Raw genomic sequence first — 26,912 nt, forward strand, 5'->3', positions numbered from 1 at the left:
CTCCAGAAAACACAGAATGTGCTGAGTTTGATAGGAGTAAAATGAGAAAAATGTAAAAGTGAGAGCTAGGGAAAGGAAAGGACCCTAACATTTTGGGAGGAAAAGTAAAAAGTGTCTAATGCTTATTATTTGGCTCCTTCCTTGTTGGTTTTCCAAAAGCAAGCAAAACACTTTTTGTTCCATCAGGCATTTGGGAATGGCCTGTAAGCATGGCCTGCATTAATTTTAATAATCGTATTGTTTGATTTGAACTTTTGTTCAATTTTAATATTTTACTAATTTACTTCTATGTTTAACTTTTTATATGTTTTAAATGTTTTAATTGTATGAATGTTAATGTTGTGAACCACCTTGAGACCTAATCACTGGGAACAGGAGGGATATAAATAATACTAAATAGCTGGAAACTCACACCTTTCTTCTGGTATACCAGCTTTCCTGTATGTATTTCACTCATACAGGATGTACACTGTGTGTATCACTTGTGGCAGCCATCACAGGATCTTTGGGTGAAGGTTCTGATTGCCTCCCTGTAAGGGCCTTGCACAGGCCTCTGCCATCCCACCACTATTTGGCCAACCGTAGCTGCTCTTTCTAGCCGCCATGATTGGGTGAACATGCACTTCCTGCCCCAAAGAGCCTGCATATTCAGCCCAGACAAGCATTCATCTGCTGATTGCCCACATTTGCTTTATGGATGATCAAGTGTGGACTATAAATCATACAAACTGGGCTGTGACTGCTAGTGGCTGAAGATGTGAGGGGACTCAAATGAACATTGCATTTGAGAGGGTATCTGTGATAGTGCACTCAGGCTTGCAAGTGGCAGTCGTCCACTTAGGAGCGTGCGTGCATGAACCAGCCCTTACGTAGAAAAGCATCTGGGAAATTCTAGGGCTTGGACATACTATTGTTGGGCGGTTTGCTGCGCTGACATTCTTATGTGTTTCGGTGCTTTTTCTTGACAGGATGCAGACCACACAGTGAGGGCTGAGCATGGGTTGTGCCAGAGTCTCTTTACTAGAGAATGAATTACCAGGGACCACAGGGAAGATTGAATTGCCTTGAGCCCCAACATTTTTATTGGTGAGATCACCCAGGCCCCCTGGAGTTATTTCTGACAGCATGCTACCAGGTTGTGGTCTCCACCATCAACTACAAGCTTTTAGGGCATGGGTCCTCAAACTAAGGCCCATGGGCTGGATCTGGCCCGCCATGCCCATTTAACCAGCCTGCCCCAGAGGTTTTGATCTCGCTGTGCACGTGTGTGGGTGCAGCTTGCTCACGAGGAGGTTGTTTTGGACTTGCTTGGAGAAAACAATCTCCTCGCGAGCAAGCCAGTGCCTCGCCCCATGCGCCCTCCCTGTCCCCACCTCATCTCGTGTGCACGCACACCCTAACCCCTCCCTGGCCTGCTCCTCTCCACTGACACCGCCTTGGTGGCCCACACGCACCGCTGGCACCTGTCAACTGGCCCCTGTTGAAAAAGTTTGAGGACCCTGTTTTAGGGTGTATGCAGAATGTTTTATTGATTCTGAGTCACATGGGCCTAGCAGCTGGGTACTTGATGATGAAATAAGGTGATTACAGAAGGTGAGAGGTCTACAGAGGGGCTCAATACAATGGCAATTGATTGCAGTATATTAACATAAGGATCACTGAGGCACAGGGATTACTGTGGGTCTTGGCATGCAAATGAGGGTGATTGCAATGCTGGTAACCTGGCTGCCTTATCAGCCCTTACTGATTAGCAAAAACAATAGCCCCAGAAGCTTCTTGGGAAAGCCATCAGGTCCCACTTCTTAAAGTAACAGCAAATGCTAAACGGTGACCTGGCTTGGAATTTTGGGTGCTTTCTGAGAAAGGGGCGCAGGCATCTTTATAACACAAAAGCACATAAGCAACCCTTTTCTGCCAGGATTTATCTGAATTTTCCGAATAGTTGTCACTGTCAAAACATGGGTTGTCATTTTATTATCTGAACTTCAGATAATAAACTATAGTAAGCAACCCACAGTTCACAGCTCAACAACAAACCATGGGTTCTCTTCATGGGTTGTCCAGACAACACACATTTTCACAGCAACCCACATTGTGTTACTGTATTATCATGCTGTCTGCATCTAGCTATGCTATTTTTACCATATTTAATACCACACTGGTTTCTATTATATATCTTATTTTTCTATGCCACCTTGGGAGGGCTCTTGTTTTGGCAAAGAAATATTTTAATGAAATAATAAATTAATTGTTGTCCAACTCTTTTAAAGGAAACAAATGACACATTGTAGCTTGTGGTTTAAGTTGTGGATTGTTCAGACTGTGTTCCTTCTTTTGGAAGCATTCCAAGCTGGAGACCCAGTGTTATGATCAAATTAGTCGCAATACAAAGCCAGTAATAGTATTCCCACTGCTCAATACATATGCTGGAGTCATTACTGTAGGAGTGAGGGTTTCTGACAAATGCTCCACTGTACACCTTCACTGTGAGTAAAGAGGACTGGGAACAAAACCTTGCTCTTATGAAGCCACTGCAAGCACAATTCCTGATGATCACCAATGACATTGCAGCATCTTCCCTTTTTCCACACTTTTCCAAAGGGCCATGATATGGAGAGAGAGCATGACAGCAAAGAGGTTGGATGAAAGACAGAAAATAGGACTATCACTCAGCTTCAGCCAGAACACAGCTCTGATGAGTGCACATCTGAGCATATGCAGAGTACTTTTCCTCCATGGTTTTTGTAGCACTGTATCTTGTATATTATGATGATATGGGTTGGTGAGGAAATCCACTGTGGCTCATCTCCCTCTGAACTGCTTCATTCGAGGGCTACCTGACTTAAACAGGTAGCTACATCTTAATACCAATCGCTTTTTCTCTGTGAATTAGTTTATTTTTATATGTGCATGCATGTCTGGTTTTACCATGTCATTTCATGTTCACATCTGAGGTATAGCTCACTGTCATGGTCAAAAGGCAGTTGATCAATGTTTAAAATAAATGTGGCCCTTCTTTGCATTGACATCTCTTAAGAACCTCTGTGCTTCCAAAAATCCCCATCTCCAAAAGCAGGCCTCACAGTCATATCACAGCTATACAGTGAAATGGCTCAGAGAGAGCTCCGTATATATTAAATAGCAATCAGTGCTATAGTTCCCCTCCTTACTTACTTTTCCCAAAGTACCTTCTTTAATCTAACCCAGTTGATAAAGAGTTGATGCAAAGCCTTTAACAATGGTTTAATTTTCAAAAATCAGCAGACAGAGCTTCTCACAGCATGGTGATAAGTATCAACATCTGTTTGTGTCTACATATTTAATGCTGTTCTGCGTATTAAAGGCAGAATAGCAGAAGTGGATCAAAATGTTGGCAACCATAAATCTACTGGTTATTGAAGGGCCCATTTCAGTGACATCTAAAAGCATGTTAAAAGTAGATACTGCCCTCTACTGGGCCTCAAAAATTTTGTGGCAAACTTCCATATAAATATAGCTGTAAAGCAGCTACCCATACCTTTGTCATGGAATGTTAATTGTTTCATTAAAAGAAGGCAGAACTTAAGACTGGACTAGTGATAGATTATGATTTTGGGATGAATACATGCTAGCTCTTATTAATGGACTGACTAATCTGTTTCTTTTGCAGATGTGAAGGACTGGATTGCAATTAAAGATATGGGCAATCCTTTAATAGCTCTTGTTCTTTTGAAACAGTAATTTGTCTGGGCTTCATATAATTCTTGACAGCTTACATGCTAACTTTGAAGTATTTTGCATATAACTACAGGTTTCAAGTGTGTAGAAAAATGTGTTAAACTAAATCAGAGTCTCATCAAGTCTATAGTAAGGAGACAACTGTGGTAAAAATAATTATCCAAACAAAAAACAAATACAAATAATCTGATCTTGAAAAAAAGAAAATGAGTCTCCTCCAAGATGCCAAGTGAAATGTGAAAGGAAATAAGATATTCTGCAATGTTTTTAATATGATGTGAAATAGCCTGATCCCGACCTTATGAAAGAACAAAGACAGCAACTCAGTGTGCTTCAACTTAAATCTCGATTAAATATGAAATGTAATATTGAACAAATAATGAAAGACATCTTGAGTGGAGGCCTATACATATATATTTTTAGAAGGCTTCTATGCCGTCCCATTCGCCGAAGCCTCGAGGCGGCTCACAATAATAAATACGAACAGTATAAAACAATATGAGTCGACCTGGCCCAAAAAATAAAATAAATAATATTAACAATTAAAATAGCGTTTGAATAAAAAGGTCTTCGCCTGGTGCCGAAAAACAAATAACGACTGTGCCAGGTGGACCTCTCTGGGAAGCGCATTCCATAGATTGGGCGCCACTGCAGAGAAAGCCCTCCTCCGAGTACTAACCCTCCTAATAGCCTTCACGGAGGGTTCCTGGAGAAGGGCCTCTCCTGCTGATCTCAAGGGGCGGGAGGGCATATATGGGCATTTTTAAGAGATATCAGCAAAAAAATATTTAGGCAATACTCAAAATATTTGCCTGCCAGTGGCTATTGCTAACTGCATGTCTATGTTAAGCAAACTATTATAAGGGTCCCTCAACTCTCTGCATAGTTAAGACTGTGCTGAGCCTGAGTCAGCAAATGATAATCCTGATGTTAGATTAAGGGTGAAATCCTATTCCTGTATACTCACAAGTGAGCCCCACTGAGTTTAGCAGAACTTCTCCCTGGTAAATTGGTATAGGATTGCAGTTTAATAATGTAACCCTTGAAAATAAGTCTTATTGAACCCAGTAGGGGTTGCTTCTAAGTAAACTGCACCAGACTGCTTGTAATTCTCAGCACTCAGTGAGACATATCACAGATCTAGAAGAAGCATTAATCATGCAGTTGGCCTGCTTCATTCATGAAATTGTGCAGATGATGTTTGAATCTTGTATTTCTTGTGCTTTGCCATAACTAGTTCTGCCTTTTCCACCCACGAAAGATCTGTGAAGGAGGAAAAGATGGAACAGTCACACAGTGTGTTTTGACTGGTAAGTCTAGGTGCCCTGTGAATGGAAGCACCCACTCATCCTCATCCTCATCCATCACCCCACAACCAAAGCTTCTCTGGACAGTTTACAACAACCCATAATTCATTGGGACATATTGCCAGGGAAGTGTGCAGCTTTGTGATAATATCCTGGAGCAGGAATCAGACATCATGTATGAACAAACATCCACAGGCTGGAGCTACCCCAACATTTCTTATATGTCTTCCTGTTTAAATGCCTCTCAAGGATTCTGCCATGCAGGAGCCGTGCAAGGGGTTGGCCCATTAATACCAGGTTCCTGGAGAGCCATCACCCTCCGCCCCACCTGCTATTCATGGGCACCTGCTGAAACAAACTTATGGGGCTCTGCTGATCTCCAAAGCTTCAGATCCCCTTGGATTTCCTGAAATCAAATGCCCTTCTCTATGCTGTCCATGCATACTTTTTAACAAATAGGAGAGAGTGTTCTTCAGAAAGCGACAGTGCATATGTAAATGAGCACATGAAATTTCAGGGAGGGTCACATGCCTAAAATTAAGTTACAGCAGTTACACTACTACTAATAAGGCCTCTATGACCGGATGATCCCAGAAATCTGGATGTTGTAGTCATTTCTAGGTCTGTTGTAGCTGTGCTATGCAGCTATAGGTATCTTTCATATCTTCCTGCAGACTTATATTTTTGTAGAATCTGTGTAGAAATTGAGTCAAGCACATTGCTAAAACAACATCAGACTACAAAAACAGCCCCACAGAAGACTTGTTTTTAAGTAATTATAAAAGTCACAGCACAATTATGTGTCTGTTGAGAAGTAAATTCCTTGGAGTTCTGCAGGGGTATAACAGGCTGTTAGTCTTACTCTTTCTCACAGACGAAGTGCAAAATGGTTACCTTCCTAAGCACTTCCAAGAAACAACGCACGTAATACCTTTTTATGATTGTGGGCCAGTATAAGCAGGAATGATATTTACTTATTTCAATGATACACTTAGCTTTTAATGCATTTTATACACCGTTTTATAAATATCGCCTGTAGGCCTACAACGTCCACTCAGGAGTAAACCTTCACTTGGATTCAACACAGCGAAGAACTTCTGGGAAAACCTGCAAAAACCTCAAGCCGGTAATGGCGCTAACCACTGCGGGGACATTTTCAGCTCGGGCATCGAACACACGCGGCCGTCTATAGTGCGCATTCATGAATGCAGCAGCAATCCCTCCTGTCTTCCGCACCCAGAATGGCCTCGAGCGCTTCAGCCACGCCGCTGCCCCCCTCGATTGCCGCCGCGTCCGACCTCCTCCGGGGCCTGCTCCCTTGCGTAAGAGAAACAGCGAGGCGGAGCTGAAGGCGCCGAGCTCCGCAAGGCCCGCCGCGATGTGGCGCGAGCGCCGCAGGCCCCGACCTCCCCCCCGCGCCCCGTTGGCGCGCTCCCTTCTTTCTTCGAGCTGCCCGCAGAGCGCGGTGCTGGCAGCCGCGGAGGGCGGCCCTTGGGGGACGTCTCCGACATGTGCTCGGCGAGCTCCCCGCGCGCGTCCCCCGAGGCTGGGCGGGCCGCTGTGGCAGGGCCTCCCCGGCAGGGGTCGCTACATCGAGTGGACCCGGCTGCCTCGGCCGGCCTGCTTTCCTTCCTCCCTCCGGTGGGCGGGCTCAGTTCCTCCCGCCCGCCCCACAGCAGCCGGAGGGTGCTGCGGCGGCTGAAGCCCGATCGATGCCGGGAGCTCGGAGGAGGCGGCGGCGCTGCTGAGTGAGGGGGGGCGGCCCCGCCCGGAGATGGGGATTCTCAGCATCACGGACCAGGTACGGCGGAGCGGGGAGAAGGCGCTGCTTCCGCCTTCCTTTTGCCCCCCCACCCAAACACCCAGCTCCGGCCTCCTCCCTCCCCCGCCCGGCCGCGCCCGCTACGCCAGCCTGGGGATGCGCGGCCTTGTGCGGAGCCGCCCACCTCGTTCGGCGGGAATAGCCTGGCTCTGTCTTGGGCGCGTGGGGAGGGTGCCCCGAGACCCAGCCGTAGCGTGGGAAGCAAGGGGAGGCAGGAGAAGGGAGAAGAGGTGGGCCTGCCTCAGATGCTGCCGACATCCGAAGCAGGCCGGCGGCACTCGGGTTCAGCGCAGTCTCTTTCCCGCCTAAGAAGAAGGCGCTCTTGTTGCTCTGTTCCCGACGCGTCTCCGCCACGGCTCCATTTCCTTCCCTTTTCCCATAATATCTATCTCTGTCTCTTTGCTTTTATTCTGCATTTCCACCTGCAAACTCATCTCTCCCATGGCTTTCCGTGTTTATCTCATGTCATCCTATCGTGCCTTTTCAGTTTTCTGAGCGCCACCCCCCGAAAGATTTCTCCCTAGTGGTGCTAGGTTCAGAGCCCGAGAGCTTCTCTAGGAATAGCGCAGAAAGGTGAATTTCACCGGAGTGATTTCTCCCATGAAAGTACTATGGCAAAAGGAAAATTTGCATCTGAAAAAAATTCTCTTTAAGTTCTTAAAAGTGTTGGAGCTCGGTCAGGTTGTGGATTTTTATCTAGTAATGCTTCTTTTTTTTTTTCCATAGTCCACTTCCCTTTCTATAAGTACATTTTGCTCTTTCTGATCCCAGGTTTCAGTGAAATCTTTTTCTTCTTCTCCTTTGTTTTCATATGGCCTGGTTCTTTACTCACATCAAAGTATCAGGTGATGGTTGAAGCCTATTCCTTCCAAAAGAAGGAATAGGCTCAGTATAAGAGTGGTGAAGTTAAGCTACTGGTCCAGGGTAGATAACAATTCCTGATGAGTGAATATCTTGTAAGACCTCATCTCTAGCTGCATTGTGACAGCCAAAATGGACAAGCAGTTTCTTTGATGGCCTTTTCTATTTTTGCTTGCATATACAAATCTGCATTTGCAAAGTGGAGAATTGTGATTATTCTCTCAACCATTGCTTTTTTGCATCTTACACATCTTGCATTCTTTTAGTACTGCCTTCCCTTTTTGCCTTTCTGCCTCATTTCCTGCCTACATTTTGTCTTTGCCCCTTCTGTGAAATCTATGTTTCATTTTCACTTAGCATAGAGTTTGGGGTTATGTATCCATAGTTTCCCAACAGAATACTGTAGTATCTGATTTCCATTCTGTGTATTTAGCTGGAAATATTTGATGAGTTTCTCCTTTGTTTCTTTGAAGATGGTAAGATTTGTTGGCAGTTTACCACTCCTTACTCTGGTTGTATTTCCTTGATCTTGGAAACAGTGCAGCGTTACATTCAATCCACTATGTACTTATAGGATATAAATGAAATTCTCAAGGGCTGTGATTAGGTATGCCTATGGCATAGCTTTCTTAATGTAGAAGGTAGTTATTGCCTGCATGAATAAACTTGTAGTTAGGGTACACGAAGTTCAGTTTTCTCTTCCAGGCACCTCACAAGCATTCATTCTTTCAATATTACCACACTTTGAGGAAAAAAAATTAACTCCTTTGAATAGCATTTTCATTTCTTGGTCAATGCAAGTTAATTGCAGTGCCTACATTTTAAGTTCTGTTTGGTAAAGCTATGCTTTAGTATTAATCCTGGTAAAATGCTTTGTAGGTTTATCGCTAGGATGAGTGGAGGGCTGCCTCTGTTATCCATTGTTCAGGTTGCCACTGGGTAGAGGAACAACAGGGCTGCTTGTCTGTCAATGTCTCTGATCCCTTTTTTGTCTAAAGGGAGGCAACTTTGTGGCCATCAGATGTTTTGGATTACAATTCCCATCAATCCCACCCTTCATGGCAAATGGTAACTGATTGTGGAAGTTGTAATCCCAAGGATTTGTAGGATTTAACTGTTTAACTGTTCTTGGCCTACAGAATGATGGGCTTCTTCCTTTATAGTTCTAATATTCTTGCATAGCTATTGACTGGGACTTACATGCTGGATGTACAACAGATGCACTGCAGCCACCATTTCATGCAGCTGAAAGCCAGGAACTGACATGTATATATGATTAATAATCTGCTCCATAGCACATTTAATTGCAAAGTGCATCGCAATAATTCTCATTTATCTTCATGGAAATCCTATGAAATAAATCAGTAATATTCAGGGTCAGAAAAATTAGTGGCTTCTGGTATTCTGGGCTAGAAAATATGTTCTGAGATTATTTTTTCCAGACCCATTCTGGTTGCCTTAAAAAAAAAACAAACAAACCCTGAAATTTTGAAATATTTTTCCAGCCTCAGATGGAAAGCTGCCATTAAGTTTTCCAAGTCCAATACTAAAGTATCTGGTAGATCACACAAACTTAATTTGGATTTTTTAACCAAAGCATTTGCCAGCTCAAGGAGCTGCACAACACTAGCTTGTAGGCCATAATGGTTGTCTAGGAATGATCTCTTTAAAGTAGGGATGCTGAGTCCACTGCATTCCATGTGGATGACTCATTCCTTCCCTTTTCTGCCTCCTTCCTTTTGCTGCTTCAGCCAAGCAGTTGGTGGAGGGCAGTAACCCTGGGGTTAAACTGGGCTGAAAGGCTTCTCTGGAAAGAGATGCAGAGGCTGAGGGTTTTCCTCTGGAAGATGAAATGAGCAGATGGACCTGTGCTGTGCATGTAGGAGGGCCATGGGTGCTTTTGTTACAGCTCTCTGCTGTATTTTCTGTCCTCTCATGGGATTGCAGTTTAGAGCTGTGGCAAGAAAAGAAAGGGGCCTGTCTTATTAGTATATTTTGATTACATTTCTAGTTACTGTATGCCTTGCACACCAAAGCTATAAATGATAAAGAGTTAAGTCTTGCAAGCCTTGTGTGTTGAGTGTTGTGCATGCATAAGGAAAGGCTTGGTAGAGTTATGCAGTCAAAATGAATTTACATTCTGATCACTGTACAGAGAAATAAGCAGCAGTATATTGTCTTGGAGCAGGGTTAGTGTGTTGGAGCAGGGTTAGGTGATGTTAAAAGGTATAGCTGTTGACAATTTATTAAACAGGCATTGTCTGCTTAGATCAGTGTCCTTTACTCTCAGTAATTAGAGAAGATCTTTAATCTCTAGGCCATCTTTGTGAATTGTACAAGCTTAGAGATCAAGGAGAGGGTGTTGAGAAGGAGGTGTGTAGAGACAGGCTTAAGGTTTTAGAAGGTATACATAATGCTTTTCCATGTTGTATCAAGATACTAGAATAGTTCAAGAACTAGTGTCTCAGATTTAAGCCTGGGTCCAAGTTGCATCTCACCCAAAGGATCTCTGTGTAGCCTCCTTTCTGATCTGCAGAATGAAAATAGTGTGATCTTTTTAAACTGAATTTTTGTGAGAAAAAATATTGTCCAAATTTGATTTTATGAAAGAGTAAGTGGTAAATCTAAAAAAAGAAAAACTGGGTGTAGATACTTTCCCCTTTTGTGCAAATTCAATTAATTCTAATCAGTGGGGCTGTTTGCAGATGACAGTCCTCTGTTTATAAAAATACCTCCATGGACAGTTGAGAAAGGGTGAGAGAAAGCAACTGTGCTGTCTCCCAAATGTCTACATCTTTGTTTACTCAGCAACCTACACTCAACTCATGCATAAGTTGAGTTGGACCTGTTTGGAGTGCTGGGTTGTTTAGAGGCAAAATGACCCAAGTGTTAACACAGCAACAGACCACAGGTTAACAGGTTTTGTGCACCATGTTCAACAATCTATAAAAGATCCAATTGTAAGTTGTTGAATTGTAAGTTGTAGAAGTGGGGGGCACACAGGAAGTATCAGACCCTCTTCCACTTGTGCATGACACCTCATAGGTTCGTTAAACTATTGATTGCTATGTGTGAACAATGTCAATGCAAGGAATTTAAAAATATAAGATACTTGGATGTTGTACCATATTTGTTACACCTTACAGAAATAAAGGGTTCCCAAAATCTTAAGAGTAACAGCTTGCTGAAATGAAGAAACAAATTTAGGTATAGCCACTGAGTACTGATGAAACCTCCAAGAACTACTGTATTCTTTATCCTATCCTTAAATACTTATGCCATGTATTTTACAAAGTTGCCCCCAAGGACCATCTGAATATATATGAAACCAAGTTATGCTTATTAAATGGACCTGTTCAGACATTTTCAATGGATTAGAAAAGAAACTGGACCTGGACCTCAGGCTGCTGTACATTCTTTTAAGCCTTCTACCATGAGAAGCCAAAAACAAATGTGATAGCCAACTGTTCTACACAAAAACAGCCACAAACTCTTGTGCACTTGCACATCCCCTGATACCCTCTGCTCTGCATAGGTGTTAAATGTGGATTGCCACAAAGAATAGAAAGCCTTCCTTTCACCGTCAACACAGACACTTCTGCTTCTGGAGGAAAACTGCCGAGTTGGAGCAAAAGGGGTAGGTGTAGAAATAGGGCAGAGCAGGCAATATGGTTAATCCTGCAATAATTTTTGTACCAACAGTAGTGTAGAGTGCTTGCGGGAGGTGGCACAGGTATGTCATATAAATGATATTTCCTGTTCTGCCTAGTAAACAGTGTCCATCTGCAAACCTGTCCTGGGCTCCACAAACTCAGTATTAGGGCAAAGGGCTTCTAGCTTTCTGGTGGGCAGGCTGCTTGTGCTTCACAGAATCAGGTACTCACATGCCATGAGTTGTGTGGACTGATGCACCTAGTCCCCGGGCATCAAGTTGATAATAGTGTGGCAAAAAACAAGAGGGAAGGGATTCTCTTCACTGGATGCTAAATTAAATAAATGATGCCTGGTATCAACTTACATGTATCTGTAGGCTTCTTTTTGGGACTTTAATAGGTTTGGAATATTGAAACCATCCTGACCTAGTGATGTATAGTTGTCTCTCTCACCAAGTCTTTTGTGCAGAGGACTCAGGAGAGGGGAGGGATGAATGACAACCACAAATAATGGCTTACCAAATTTTGTGGTCTCCTGTCTCTGTGTGCAAATAAAATGGCCTGAAGATCCAGCATACTTTTCTGTTTTTGTCTCAATTATCAGTGCAAGGCAAGCTTTGGAAATGTAGCTAAATGTCTCTATTTCCCCCCTCTCTTTGAGTGTTGGTGGTGTGGTCACTCTGAGTAATCTGAAGAATTGTGGCACATTGCTTGGAATGGTAAAATTAATAATTAGCTTAATGCGCACTTGGATTATTGAGGTCAGTTTTTTCTGTCTGAGAATAATTGTTTATCATAATTACATTAAAAAAAACAGAAACAGATTCCTTCAGAGTTGTAGGATATCAAAAGCCACCAGAAACTGTGGAGCTATTAAGATGACATCATAATTCACGGTGAAGCTATGGAGCATGTGCAGCTGCCATTTTGAATATTCTGTCCTTGCTTGAAAGTTTGTTTGTTTATTAATTAATTAATTAATTAATTAATTAAAACATTTCTATGCCGCCCCATTCGCCGAAGCCTCGGGGCAGCTCACAACATAATATAATACAAAAATAACAATATAAAACTAACAATTTAAAATAAATAACAATATAAAAGAAGTCGCCCTGGCCAGATAAACAAGCAAATGCTGTTAACAATTAAAATGACGCTTAAATAAAAAGGTCTTCGCCTGGCCCCGAAGAACAAATAACGACGGCGCCCGGCGGACCTCTCAAGGATTAAATAGCCCTCCTGCAATTCATGGTCTGTTTCAGGGTCATATAAGGGATGTTTAACTCTCATATAGCCACATTTGCTAAGTTTCCACAACACAATAACCCTGAGGAAGGGGCTGCAGATGCATCTTGGTATCTGTGGCTCACTGTGGTGTGTTGTCCAAACTAGTCTTGGACTTAATTTAGCTCTTTTGCACCATGTCCTTGAAAATCTCCTTATTTGCTGTGGCAACTCTTGTTAAATCTGCCTTTCAAGGAGAGAGTATAGTTACAGTGTGTGTGCTTTCCAGGCTTATTCTATGTCTTTACATATCTAAAACCCCTAAGCTGAATTTGTCATATCCTGTATTCAGGGTTCTTAAGTCAAGATATCTTGAAATTCTGGAAAAAATATTTTGACACATTCTGTCATTGAAACTAGTGGTCAGTGCAGCTTACTGACCCGTAACTATTCTGATGCATGTTGGATTATAATAATAATGGCTCATTCCATTCCCCATCCTGCTGATTTTACAGTGGTTCTTTCCCCCCTTCTTTATAGCCTCCTCTGGTCCAAGCCATCTTTAACCGTGACATAGAGGAGGTACGGTCATTGCTGAGTCAGAAGGAGAACATCAATGTTTTGGTAAGTGTTAAAATAACAACGTTTCCTCTTCCTATTGATTCTTCATCCTTTGGTTTTACATGAAGATTTTTTTTTCAGAATTGACACTGTTTTGCTTTTGGTCATGTAGGTTTTTTCCCTACTAGAGAATGGACAGAACAAGGGAGTTTGGTGTTGCAGTTCCTGGGGCTTTGACATTAATATTCTGCACAGCTGTCATCTGGTCACTCTGTGTTGCTTTTAAAATCTCTCCTTATAAAATGGGACTGGCTAATTTCCTTTTTTGGGTAGCTTTACAACTATTTGCATAACTATTCATGTATTTGGCCATTGTGGTACACTGATTGCATATGGGTCTTATTCATTTACAACAGATTCTGAAGGTGTAGGTGTGAACAGTAAAAGAGGCGAAAATAAAGCACCACAGTAGAAGATTAAACACAAAAAACAGTATCAGTGAAAACCATGGCTAATCAATTAAGGAATGCTGCTTGAAATAAAAAATGTTTTCAGCAGGTGCCAAGAAAAATGCAGTGTTTGTACTTACCTGACCTCCAGAGGCAACACAAAAATGGAGTCACCACACTGAAGGTTCTGCTTCAGGTGGAGTCCAGTCGGGTCAAGGGTCCCTGCAGGTCCTTGGGAGCATGTTATGTAATGACAACCTCAATGACTGGGCAAGTGGATATGGAGAAGGTGTTCTCTCAGGTTTCCTGGACCCAGGTTGTTTAGGGCTATACACTATCAGCAAAACCTTAAACATGGCTCAGTAGCAAATTGGCAGCAAGTGCATTTCCCTCAACAGAGGAGATGCATGCCAAAAAGGGGGAGGTCAGGCAACAGCTGAGTTGCTGCATTCTGTGCTGTTCCACCTTCTGGACCAGCCCTAAGGATAGCTCCACATAAAGTGCATTGCAGTAATTTGCTTGTGCATTGCAGTAATTCACTACCACTATGGCTAAGCTATCCCTTTCCAGGAGTGGCCATAGCTGATGAACCAGTCAAAGCTGGTAAAAGGCACTGCAAGCTTCTGTGGTCGCTCGGAACTCCAGGGATAATGATGGATGTAGGGGTACTCCTAGACTACAAGATTGATCTTTCAAAGGGAGTGCAATCCCATCCAGAACAGGCAGTGAGCCCACAGGGTGGTGGTTCTGCAAGAATTCAGCTTTAGTTTATTGGCTGTCATCCAGCCCATCACTGGATCTAGGCTCTGATTCAAGCCTTGCACAGCTTCATCTGATTCAGATGTCATAGGGAAATGGTGGTATTTTATCAGCATATTGATGATGCTTAGTTCCATATCCCATTGTGACCTCTCCGAGTGGCTTCATAGAAATCACTGGGGACAGACTGGTATCCTGTGGAACCTCACAGTTTTATTACCAAGTCACTCAATTTCTAAAATTGATCCCACAAATATGACTCGAGTTGTTATAGCACAGTGCTTTCCGTGCTCATCCATTAGAGCTGATCCAGGAGGATACCATGATTGATGGTATGAAAAGCTGGGTCACACTTCTCTTGTCCTAAAGGGTGACAGAGGGTGATTTCATCCCATAACCAGGTCAAAATAATCAGACTGGGTAAACAAGACTCTTCAAAAATGTCTATGATTGTTCTGCTGCAACCCTCTCAGATACTTCTCCTAAGAAAGGGGCATTTGTGACTAGGTGGCAGTTACCAAATACCGTTACGACCAGAGTGGGTATTTTCAGGAGTGGTCATTATCCTTAAGGATCCTTAAGGATAGCAGGATCCAACAGTTCAGGCAAAGATGTATTTATTCCTCCTTGGATCCATCTGGTCAAACTGTTAGCTTGCTTTTATCAGCTAAGAAAGGCAAGGGTTGAGGTTGTGTGGTGAGCCACATTGCTGCAAGCACTGTGTTTGTATCAAGGCTGTAGCAACTGAAATTGATTCCACAAAATCAGGCAGATGGTGGTGTTCTGCACTTCAACTGGCACTGGGCTGACAGCATCAGGTTTGCCATGGAAGATGAGCTATTTTGTTCTTAAAGTGTGATGCAAAAATGGTTGTGGTGGGTCCTTGAAGGGGCCAGCCCTCAGAAAGATTTGGGTTCAAAATCTAATTTAGCCATGCTCCTGGTGGGCTTCCTTCGATAAGGTTTAATCTCTTGGCCTCAGTTCCCCATTTGTGAAATGAGAATTGTGATGAGGACAGACAAGATTGCTATAAAGATTGATAAATAAAGATTGATAAATGAAGATTGTGAGGTACTTTGCACATTCAGAATTGGTATATAGGACAGAAAGGCTCACACATCAATAAATGTTGACTTTGTTGGGAATTAGCTGTACCAGATGTATTGGTCTAGCTGTACAGAGCAGTGGGTGGCACCGGGATCAGCTGTTGTCTTTGGCACTGAGTATGTTCTGGATTAGTCTCATGGTCTTTTGATTGAGAACAGCTTGTTTACAGTATATTTCATCCTGTTCTTGTATAGCCTTGTATAGTGTTATAAGTATTCTGACATTCAGTTTTAGAGAGAGTCCCTATTTGTGAAGCTAAGAATCCTGCTCTTACAAGAAATTGAAGTCAAAAACCTTCCAACTGTGTGATTTCATAATAAAATATACGATGAATGGATGCATTAAACAATTTAAGAAGATCCATTCTGGAGCAGGGCAAATCCTATTCCATTATGCTGTTTCCTACAGCAGCCAACCAGATGTCCCAATGAGGAAGCCATTAACCAGATACGGTATCATCAGCCTGTCCCCACTGTTGTTTCCCAGAAACCAGTATTGCCTCTGATACCAGAGGTCATATACAGCCTTCATGACTCGTAGCAAATGATAACCTTATCCTCCATTAATTTATCCAATCCCTTTTTTAAAGCTATCCGAGATGGTAGCCATTTTGTGGTAGCAAAATCCATAGCTTTTAAAGAATACATTGTGTGAGGAAGTAACATCTTTTTGTCTGTCTCCAAATGTCTTACTGTTCTGTTTCATGGGATAACACTAGGCTCTAGTATTATATGAGAGGGGGAAAATATCTTCCTATCCATTTCCATGTACAACCTTAGCTACCCCTGTCATGTCTCCCCCACTCCTCTTTTTCAGAACCAAATTGCCCCAAATATTGTAACCTTTCTGCATAGGGGAATTGCTGCAGTGCTCTGATAGTTTTGGTTTCCCTTTCCTGTACCTTTTCCAGCTCTATGATATCCTTTTCTCAGTGCAGTGACTAGACACAATATTGTAAGTATATCCACACCATGGAATTAAATAAAGATGTTGTGATATTGGCAGTTTTGTTTTTGAACATTAAATTTGCTTTCTTCATGACAGCCTAACACTGGATCAATATTTTTACTGAACTGTTCACCACAACCCCAAGTTCTCTTTCTTGGTTGGTTACTGCGATTGTGTTCCACCTAACTAGCAAATGACAATATGGCTGTACAGTTGCCTTATATTAAGGATGAAGATGTGAGCAGATGAGGAGAATTTACCTAAACTGCAGTGATCACAGTAGAATTAAACTTGTGAAATGTAGTCTTCCTAATGAAATTGAAAAGACTGGCAGTTGGCTACATCTAGCAGATTAATGGAGCCAACCTGTTTTAAGACAGGCTTCTGACAAACAGATTGTAGTGTGCTGCATAGGAAGTAAAATCTCCCAATGACATACAAGGACAAGGCCTTCTAGTTCAATCCTCTGTTGTGGTGGTGTACATCAGCCACCCTCCATCCAGGTCACAGTGACCACATTCATACATTTGTGACAGGTGATCAAACAAGTGAACTGAGGAAGAGCACACACTGCTGGAGAAGGCAAAACAGATCCACGTTACATCTAGGTTTAGTAAGATGATATAATACATACTGGACATAGCTGTGATGGTGAAAGTGAAAGCTAGCTTTTTAGCTTTCCAGCACTGGTCTCCAGGGATAATGAAAAGCTAGAATTTCAGAAGTGCGCTCCTCTTGCTTGCTCACAGGAATTGCTCATGGGTTGGGATGGGTAATTGAAATACTATGGTGAGGTGAGTGTGTGGCGGGATGGGGAAATTAATGTTGGGGCAGGTGGGCAGATAGTTGGCAAAATTATTTGCAAACGTAATTCTAAACAGTGTATTGAACAAGGCAGTTTTGGAATGCATATGCTTCCAGCTGAACGCATGAAAACAACCTCCTGAATGAAACCAAAGGCCTAACTAGTCCAGCATTCTGTCTGATGGCTGTGGGAGGGCTCACATGTCTGTGGGAGAACAGAAAGCAGGACATGAAAACTGTGACCCCTTCCCATTGTTGTTCCCCAGCAACTGCTACAGTGAGACATGTTGCATCTGATCCTGGACAGGCACCAGTAGTCTTATCCTTCATGAATATTTCTAATCCCCTTCTAAATCTGCCTCGGTTGATGACCATTACTCTGTCTTGTGGAAGTGAACGCCGTAGTTGAGCTACTTGCTAAGTGACAAAACACTTCCTTTTTTCTGTCTTGAATCTTCAGCTTAATTGGATGACCTTGGGTTCTGTTCTTTATGAGAGAAAGAAAAAAGGAGAACTCTCTATCAACTTTTTCTGTACCATGCATAAGCTTATAATTACTTAAGAGTCTAATTCAAAGGCTTGATCCTAAGACTTGCTGTGTCTGCTTATGCAGTTTAATATCAAGCAAACAGAAACTGCATTTTAATATCAAGTCAATACAGAGTTTATGGTATGGCATGGGGTATAGTATTAGTTAGGCTTATTTTTAATAGTAATTATCATGCAACCAGAAACTGCATTTATCTGGCATCGACCAATCCCCATCGTGGTGCCTGTTAACTGAGAGTCTACTGTAAATTCTTTGACTCAGGGTCATGTTATTTGAAACAAAGGTTCTTAACTTCAGGTTTGTGGCATATCGCAATGAACTACTTGAAGAAAATTTGGAAAACTTGTCTTTATTCTCCAGAGGAGTTTTGATAAAGTGTTGTATTGTCTAGTTTGTGGGTCTTATTCATGGGGACATAGCAGCAGTTGACTGTTTAAAAATTATTGATAGTTATTTCCAAATATTACAATATTCATTATTTTGGGAGAGGTTTTTTTTGGGAGGCAGAATCCTCTTTTGTGTTCAGAGTAAGAAGTTGTGAATGTAGGAATTCCTTGGGAAGCATGTTTAAAAAGTATGACTCTTTGCCATGTGTTTTCTAAAAGGAAAACAAGCAAGCATCATACTTATCATTATGCCAACTTGTCAACCTGTTCTCTTTGTGTATGCTTGTGTGTGATGTCTAAGAAAATATTTCTCAAATGAAGATTGAGAAATAGGTTGATTCATCTGTGCTGATTCACATTATTAGAATTTGGTTATTTTGAGGCCGAGAAATGAAAGTAAGTTTAGCTTGATTGCCCTTCCATGTTGTGGTTCTTTTTCACTGATGAGGAATTTATTTCTATTAGGTCAGGACTCTGCAAAACAAGCCATGTCTCAGTCAGATTAGATTTTGGATATGAATCCATCTCCTTTTACCACTTTAGCCTTTTCATCATTTGACCTTACAGTAATGACATCACTCTGAGCAGTGACTGTCAAGGAGTTGGTGCCAAATCCAAAGGCCAAATGTTGGTTGATTTAATCCAAGATCTAAGTGGTGCTGTCCACCTCTTGATAGCCTTCAACAATGAGGTAGATTTTGTGTCTTATCAGAGTTACTTGCATTGCTCTTAGGGTTTGATTGTTGTTGGCAACAAGTTTAAAAGCAAAAGGAGTGGAAAGGTCTGCATAATGCTTCCAGAGCAACGTCACAATATTGTTTTGTCTTTGAGGTAGTCTTTCATCCAAGTATCTTGAATGCTTTGTGAATGTTCATTGGAGCTTTCAGCCTGTTCTTTGTTGTTCAGCTACTGTGCTCTATAATCTGTCTGATCTAGAAGGGCAACTAATAATGGCTTTCTGAACAATTTGGGATGGCTTATGGACTCTCATGTAGAAGTCCAATGTTCCTTTGTGTGTATTGCTGAAAATAATTATGTTTCTAACCCCTTTTTTAAGAGAAACAAAACTTCTAGAAATGTTGATGTCATGGTGAAAAATGGGCTTAATTGGTGGAAAGACAGACTTTGTGGGGGAAATTGCAGTGTATTGTTTTATTACTGCTACTGCTTTATTGCATGAAAACCACACCTTTATTCATTTTACAAGGAATCCAAGGCAGCTTACAAAGTTCTCCTCTCCATTTTTCCTCAACAACCACTCAGTGAGGTAGGTTAGACTGAAAGTCTGTGACTAACCCAGTGGCTGAGTGTGGACTAGAACCTGGACTTTCCAACTCCCAGTCCGATACTGTAACCACTGTGTTACAGTGGCTCCCAGTATATACAGTGCTTCTAAAATTAAGCACATCACTAAGTTAAGAATGTTAAATATATTATGTGTAACTTAGTGTATGGAATTGTACTTTTTTTGTATGTGCATTCAATAATGCTGCCTCACTCTACTGAAGCAAAATGGGCCCAATCTTATTGATAAAGATGAATCTGCATGCTGCTGTGTCTTAAACTATCTGGCTATGTAATTCTGAATATATGTCAAATTAAGTCCTGTTCTTTTCAGAGGGGTTTATTCACCTGTGTGTGTGTGTGCATGTGTGTGCGTGTAGAATTGCAGCCAGAGACCACAATCTTATTCTTACCTGGGAGTAAGTCCTGTTAAACTCAGTAGGATTTAATTCTGAATGATTTACATTGCAAAGACCTTAATTCCAGTTGGTGAAAGGAAAACAGAAACAAATTGCACTGTTTTAAACAAAGCAAGGTTTTATTATTTGGAAAGTCTTCTTATCTAAAAACATAATGTAGATCTCAGCATTATGTACAAACCTGTACAATGATTGTACAAAAGCAAAGGGAATTCATGTAAATTAAAGCAAGTAAACTAAATATCCCAGTAGTGTAATTAATGGGTAGCAAAAATATGGATATTCACTTACACTTTTATAATGCTATTAAAGTGTTCAATCATCAAATTTTACTGCAGTTGAAGGTATACAACATTAACTACATTCTGTTCTATTGCAGCAAATGATATGCTCTTAAAATAATTGCTAAACTCAAGCTTATTTCTCTAACGAGAACTACTATTGGATAGACCCATAGCTTTGTATCCTAAATTATAACTTTCTTCTTCCCTAAAAATGGCAAATTTGCACAACTCTATTCTTTTTCACATGTTCCTTAACTGTATGTGCTTATTTACAAATATTTATCAGGTTTTTCATGTGACACAGAAGACAGAGGGATATGGAAGAGAGAAATATTTTGCCAGTTGCAAGAGCAATACAATCAGCAAACTCTGAGCTCACCATCCTGCTGGTTGTGCTTCTACAACATTATGGTAGCCCTTACTGGTCCTGACCACACCCAGGCCTGATTCAAGGAGCTGACTGCTTCACATATCCTCAGGCCACATGTCAGTTCTTTTCAGATCTAACGCATGTGCAGCAGTGTGAATTGGCCGTGCACCATTTAAAGTGCCTCTTTAAAAAGTATTTTGCTTATTCTGTAAGAGAAGATACTCAATAGGATGGTTTATTCCAAAATTTTCCTTTTCAAAATTCTGAAGTGTGGATGGGGATGTTTTTTATACAATATATGGAATCTCCCCTGTCCCAGGTATTCAGCTCTATGTTCTTGGTTGTTGACTTGCATTTAAAATTTTGAGGGCAACAACTGATAAATGTAATATGTCTATTGGTATCGGCTTAGCAACCTCTGTGTTCAAAAACATTTCGTGCAGATTATGTTAGTTAATTATTTGCAACTGAGCTGTACAAATTGACCTCAGGCACAAGACTCTTTATGTATTTCTAATGTGGCTGTCGATGCTCAACCAGTGGTCTAGACCTGCTGTATTGTGTTGCTTGGAATTCCATAGCCTGGCTCTGAACCATCTTAAAAGATCAACTCGCTAATCTGATTCTAAATCTAAGATACAGTAGATGCTGATCAGAGAACCCACACATCCATTTGTTATAAGCTTCTGCTTGGTTTGTCTGGTTAGTTGGTTTATTTATTTATTGGCAAGAGCTGTTCTTTTCTCTTTGCACTGATAGTTGAATTTGTTTTGTAGTCGGCTTCATTCATTATCGTAAGCAATCATGAGTTCCTGGAAATGGAGTTAATACTAGTTAACAGTTGATAACAAATAACTAATCATTACCAAGTATAGTTAGTTTAGATATACATTATGTGTAGATTTAATTGTTAGAAACATCTCTATTGTCAGAACCATGTAATTTGAATCAGCAAAGGTATGTGAGTTTACAGGTGTTAGGTTGACTGACTCTTACGCATTTCTGATAAAATCTGAGTTCCAAAATGGCTGGAGGCCAGTTGGTCCTCAAGTTTACCACTAGCAATGGTAATATGCTTTGTGCTACCATTTCTTTCGCCTTTTCTAATTACTCCTTTTGTCCATTCTGACTGGCTTTGGGGAGGGCATATAAGATTAATGAGTTTGCTACTATATTTTTCATATCAGTTCTGTTTTATGGCCCTGTGTCTTTTAACTCAGTGATATTCAACATTTTTAACTTCAGGGAAACCTCTTCTGTTGGAGCCCATCTGTTGAAGAACCCCAACACATGTTAGGACTGCCATTGGTTGCAAAGGATTCTGGGACACTGCTTTAGTTAATTTGGGGCACTGGCCTTTGCTGCATTCAAGTTTGAGCTGCATCACACTTGGTACATTCCTACAAATGCATAGGAAAAAATCAGTAGTTGTGTTAAAGGAAAGCTTGCCTACCATTACTGTTCCTCTCACTGAAGAAGCCTAGATAAGCTTCCAAGGAATCCCAGAGCTCACAGGAATACAACTTGAAAAGCATTTTGGCATGCTTACTCTTTGCAGCTAAAATTTTTCTTAGCTAAGTTACCCATGAGATTAATTGAAAAGAACAACATCAAAGTAAAAACAGGATAGTATGTCAGGGTGGTAGATGAGCAAATCCTTTGACAAGATATCTTCCTCCTGAGTGTACTGAGTGCATTTAACATGGAGACAGTTCAGAGCAGTCCGTTGTGTTCAAAAGCATTGGAAGCCTTGTGAGCTAGCGTCATGCATGGGTCAAAACAGTATGTAAATTTGACCAGGCAATAAGATCAAGCAGGCTGTTTATGTTTGGCCAATGTATTTTGTGTTGTCAGTGGAGAAATGCAAGTGAAACAGGATGTGCATTCCAAACTTCTGCGAGCTCCACAGTTTCCTGGCTCAAGACAAACTATAGTTGGCCCTCCACATTCATAGTGTTTAGGGGTTTAGGACCCCTGCGAAAGTAGAAAAGCTAGGAATCTCTCCTGCCCTCCCCCAGAACTTAACTCTTAATAGACCATACGTGTGCCTGTAGTGGCATTACAATTACCTCTTTCACAATTTGAATAACCTTTAGCTTAAAACAAGACCTGACATGCCAGAGTGCAGCCTGCTCCAGGGGAGCCCATCCTGTGTCATATTGTGAGCCTTGTGTGTGGCCATACACCCAGTTCCAAGTACAGCATCCACCCCGCCCTGCCAGCACACCATTCTGGACTGGCCATGGTGGTGGTCAGCCCAGGTAGCATTCCCTGTGTGCCTGTCTGTGGTATAGTAAGCAGTAACCTGTAGTAGGGCACAAACTTTAAAAAAAAAGGCGTTTTATTATTGGTGACAAACTCACAAATAATCAGATCCTGAAAGTTAAACCTGTGAAAGTTAAGGTTCGACTGTATTTCTCTAATTTATTTCTCCACATTTATTTGCCTGAATTTATTTGGATTGTGGCAGATAAATATTGTGTGCACCCACAGAGACATTATGAAGGCAGTTGGGTTTCAGTATTTCTCCTGCTTTTGTATCTGGGAACAATTTTTGACCCCTGCTGTTCAAGCCTTAGTCTGTGATAATTTTGCGTAAGCCCCAAGATTTTGTGCAGATGTAAGGACAGCAGAGTGATCATCTTTGGGTGTTAAAAGAACTGGATCCTGAAGGGCACATCTTTGGAATTCTGCTTGCATATCTTTTAATAACCTTTATTTTGTTTCTCCAAATTAGGACCAAGAGAGACGAACCCCTTTGCATGCAGCTGCATACTTGGGAGATGCCCCTGTTGTTGAACTCCTAATACTATCAGGTAAAAGACACAGATGTGCCTTCTAGTTGGCAAGATTTCTCATATGCTTTAAAACAGAAGGCCTGTGCTTTATAAGCAGCCTGTAAATTGAGAAAGCTCAGAAACATAGCTGTGGCTCTCATGGAAGGAAGAGTAGCTGGAACTCCGAGCTGATACTGTGGCTCACGCAGCTCAGGGCTCAGAATTGCAGGGCATTTGCTGAATGGAGGAAGGAAGCTTGACTTTCCTTATACTCTGAGGAAAGTCACTTTTTTGATAGGCTGGCATATCATTAGCTAAATTGTCAGAGGTGGATGGAGATAGCAGAGTTGAAGAAAGATTTGAGTAATGCTGATAGAGCCTGTATAGTCCTGCTGTTGAGGGCATTGACTTTAAATGTGAGAGACGCAGGTTCAAGCCCCTATTAAGCTGTGACCCCTGGCAAGACATTATTGTTCATCCCCTGGCAGTCTTTAAAACAAGAGTTACAATGATCTGTGATTTGGATGGTTGCAAGAATGAATGAGGGATCGTAAAGCGCTTTAGTTCTTTCCATATTAAAAGTGCTATAGTTAGCAGATTGCTGCTAGTAATACTATTATTGCTAGTCATTCCAGAGCAGCAGAGATTTATGGAAATGTTCTGATTCAATTTAGTGAAGCTATTTTAAACTGACAGCTCTATCCACTGTAATTCTCCCTGTGTAGGTTGCAGGACACAGATAGCTTTCTGGACAGTGGAACCTGCACAGATGGTTCTTGATGTATGTGCTAAATTTCCCCAAATTAACAGTAAGGGAACAAGCCAGCTACTGTCGAAGTATAATTTTTAAAGGAAGTTTTAACTTGTAAAGACCACTAGTTCTCCCCCAAATGAGATCCATCTTTTTTAAAAGGCTGAATGGTGATACGAATGCTGGGCTGCACAATGCTAATTGTTCATGCTGAGAATGGGCTGTAGTCCCCCCTCTTACTCTTCCTTTGAAACTGCGTTTAAGTATGGCTCCTGCGCATAAAACCTTTTGGAGAAAATAATTGTGTAGATTTTTGCCTCCCTGTGCTTGGGAGTCAATCCTGTGCTCAACTCTATGTAGATCAAGTTAAGCCCCTGCAAAGGCCAGAGTTTGCCCTTCTCTGAACATATGTATGGTACGATGTTCTTAATTTGCAGCTAACTTTTTTGAATAGGAGGTATCTTTTGAATGTAGATACCTGCTGGTATTGTCTTTCTGTAAGTCAGTCTTTGGCCATGTGTGTTGAAAAACAGACAAGTACTAATTTCACAGATACGCCACGATTAAAATGCGTTTGTGTAGAGAAGCAGGGTCAAGGATGAAAAGTTTAGTACCTGTTATTGGCCAATCATTTGTATGAGGTCTTGTTTCATCCCTCCTATTCTTCTTGGACAGGTGCTAACGTTAATGCAAAGGACACCCTTTGGCTAACCCCGTTACACCGTGCTGCAGCTTCTCGCAATGAGGTAGGTGTCATTCTCTTGGCTTTGGCCTGTTACCATTGACTCTGTTAAAGAGACAGAGGAAATATGCATATGTTGGACTGTTATAACCACACTTGCTTAAGTTCATTTGCCGATTCTTATTCCTAGTATTCTTTCTGGGTCTGCTAAAAATTGGTAGAATTGAGAAATGGCACAGCAAGCCTAACCTCCTTCAGCAACTGCTTCTGGATGAGACAGAGGCACCTCTGTTGTGAAGGTGCTGTGTCTTTTCCAGTTCCACCATGGAAACACAACTTGGCCTCCTGCTTGCCCAGGTCTAATTGAGGTAGACAGATGTGAAACCTATCCAGTGTGTACTGAATGCATGACCTTCCTAGTGTATAGAAGCTGCTGTAGGGACTGGCTTAGTGCATAAGGGCAGTAGTGAACACCATACCCAAGTAATAAAACAAGAGCAAGGGTCTGTCCTATTGAATTAGTGGGGACAGAAACAAGTTAGAGCAAAAACCATGATTGACAAAGAAGTCATTAAAGTCTGAGCCAAACCCGAAAGGTTGGACCACACTCAACAGGTGACCTCAGCATGTATGTGACAATCTCCCAGCACCAGTAGCCTGAAGTAGCCCTGCCAGTCCAGGAAGGAAAGCTGTTGAATGGACAAGACACCAATAGAATTACTAGTCTGCTCTGTACAGCACCCTTCTAAAATGCACCCTCAAAATTGGATGGATAGGACACTTGGCCACAAGGATAGAATCATGACAGAACAGTTCCCCAGTCCCAGTGCATTTCCTGCTGTTGCTGCTGCATGAAGAACAAAGCCAGGAGAGATTCATCCCTGCCCCAGCCTTGTTCACTCAGGTGTCCATGGTACAAGGCAGGATGAGATAATTTATTATATATTCAGCTTGTGCTGAAATTGCAGAACTTGTCTGTCTGAGTCACAAATACTGATTTTTAACTTTCATATAAAAAAGTGAATGCTTACATATAGGTCTGCAAAAGTTAATGACATACTAGTCCTCACAATTCTATACTAGCTGTTTGTAGTCTAAAAGTGGGTTGGCAAGCTTTTGCAAAAAATTCTTGCTTGATCACTTGATTGCACTATTGCCCATGTGAGTATTGACAAGGCTGGGTTAGGGTCTATTAATATTACTCTCATTTCACTTTCATACTTAAGAAACTGAGCTGTGGGTGTTCAAGATAGGAGTTTCAGAAATCTATGCAGATCCCCATTCTTTATTAGCTAAAATGGCCAACTTTTGCCCACATGCACATCATCATCAAAATAGTTCAGTAAATTGTAGTTACCTGATTTCTCTCATAGAGTGTTTTTTTATACAACTGTAGAACATCCTGTTATTACCTTTGTACTCCTATATTCAGTGAGAGAAAAGGTTGCATTGCAGTTAATAGGATGGCATCCATAAGTTGGTAATATATGAACTCTGGATACTAAATGTTCTTTTGTAAGGTTTTGCTGAATGTCTCAGTGGTGTTCTTGTAAAGATAATTGTGGAATAAATTTCTGCCATTAATTGCACAAAGACTGGACTCCCTAGAGAATGCACTCCTGAAAAAGCTTCCATTCTTATTCTTCTTCACCAGAGTCAGTTAATTTGTATAATTGCCTTTTCCTGCTGGCCTTGCAGCTTCAGGCCATTTTCAGCAGCCGAGAAGTATCATTTAGCTGGCTTGATTAATCCACCTCTTGGCTCTTTTTTTTTAAAGCATCAGTATTTTATGCCTGTGAAGGGGTGGGCCTTCTACCAGGCAGAACTTGTAAGGGTATGTTAATGGAGTTATGGTATATCATTTACATGAATGAAGGGAAAAGTTATGTCAAGTTACAATCTACTGGGCTGGGTTGGCATCTAGCCAAATTTCTTACATCTCAGGAGCCATTAAAGAGAATCTAGTAGCTACAAGATCACACAGTTCAGTGGCAGCATCAGTTCAGCGGACCCCAGAAGGACAGCCAATAGTAGCTTCCTCTGCTTGCCACTTCTTTATGCAGTAGCTTGATTAGAACTTATTTATGTATTTATTTATTAAATTTCTAACCCACCCCATTAGCCATATAATTCCCTGGGTGGGTTACAGCAACATAATGTAAAATAAAATAGAGAATAGAAATTACATTACATTCTG

At 41.5% G+C, this 26,912-nt stretch overlaps 1 protein-coding gene and 1 long non-coding RNA gene across 3 annotated transcripts in view; one reads left to right on the top strand and one right to left on the bottom strand.

The window, feature by feature from the left end:
- Positions 1 to 4,851: 4,851 nt before the first annotated feature.
- Positions 4,852 to 6,395, bottom strand: LOC123019235. Its single transcript, XR_006413887.1, has 2 exons — positions 6,261 to 6,395; positions 4,852 to 4,980 (listed from the first exon to the last, which is right to left on the bottom strand). It is a non-coding gene; the product is annotated as an uncharacterized LOC123019235 (long non-coding RNA).
- Positions 6,396 to 6,687: 292 nt separating this feature from the next.
- Positions 6,688 to 26,912, top strand: part of ANKRD52 (ankyrin repeat domain 52) — a 76,384-nt gene continuing 56,159 nt past the window's right edge. For both annotated transcript variants that reach the window (XM_044421910.1, XM_044421911.1), the window contains exons 1-4: positions 6,688 to 6,825; positions 13,125 to 13,208; positions 23,243 to 23,321; positions 24,709 to 24,779. In XM_044421910.1, the coding sequence (XP_044277845.1) occupies positions 6,799 to 6,825; positions 13,125 to 13,208; positions 23,243 to 23,321; positions 24,709 to 24,779 (261 nt within the window). In that variant the 5' untranslated portion in view covers positions 6,688 to 6,798. The remainder of the gene's footprint in view (positions 6,826 to 13,124; positions 13,209 to 23,242; positions 23,322 to 24,708; positions 24,780 to 26,912) is intronic.

This window comes from Varanus komodoensis, unplaced genomic scaffold (assembly GCF_004798865.1).
Source record: "Varanus komodoensis strain SLA01 unplaced genomic scaffold, ASM479886v1 scaffold12, whole genome shotgun sequence".
Lineage (NCBI taxonomy): Eukaryota > Metazoa > Chordata > Lepidosauria > Squamata > Varanidae > Varanus > Varanus komodoensis.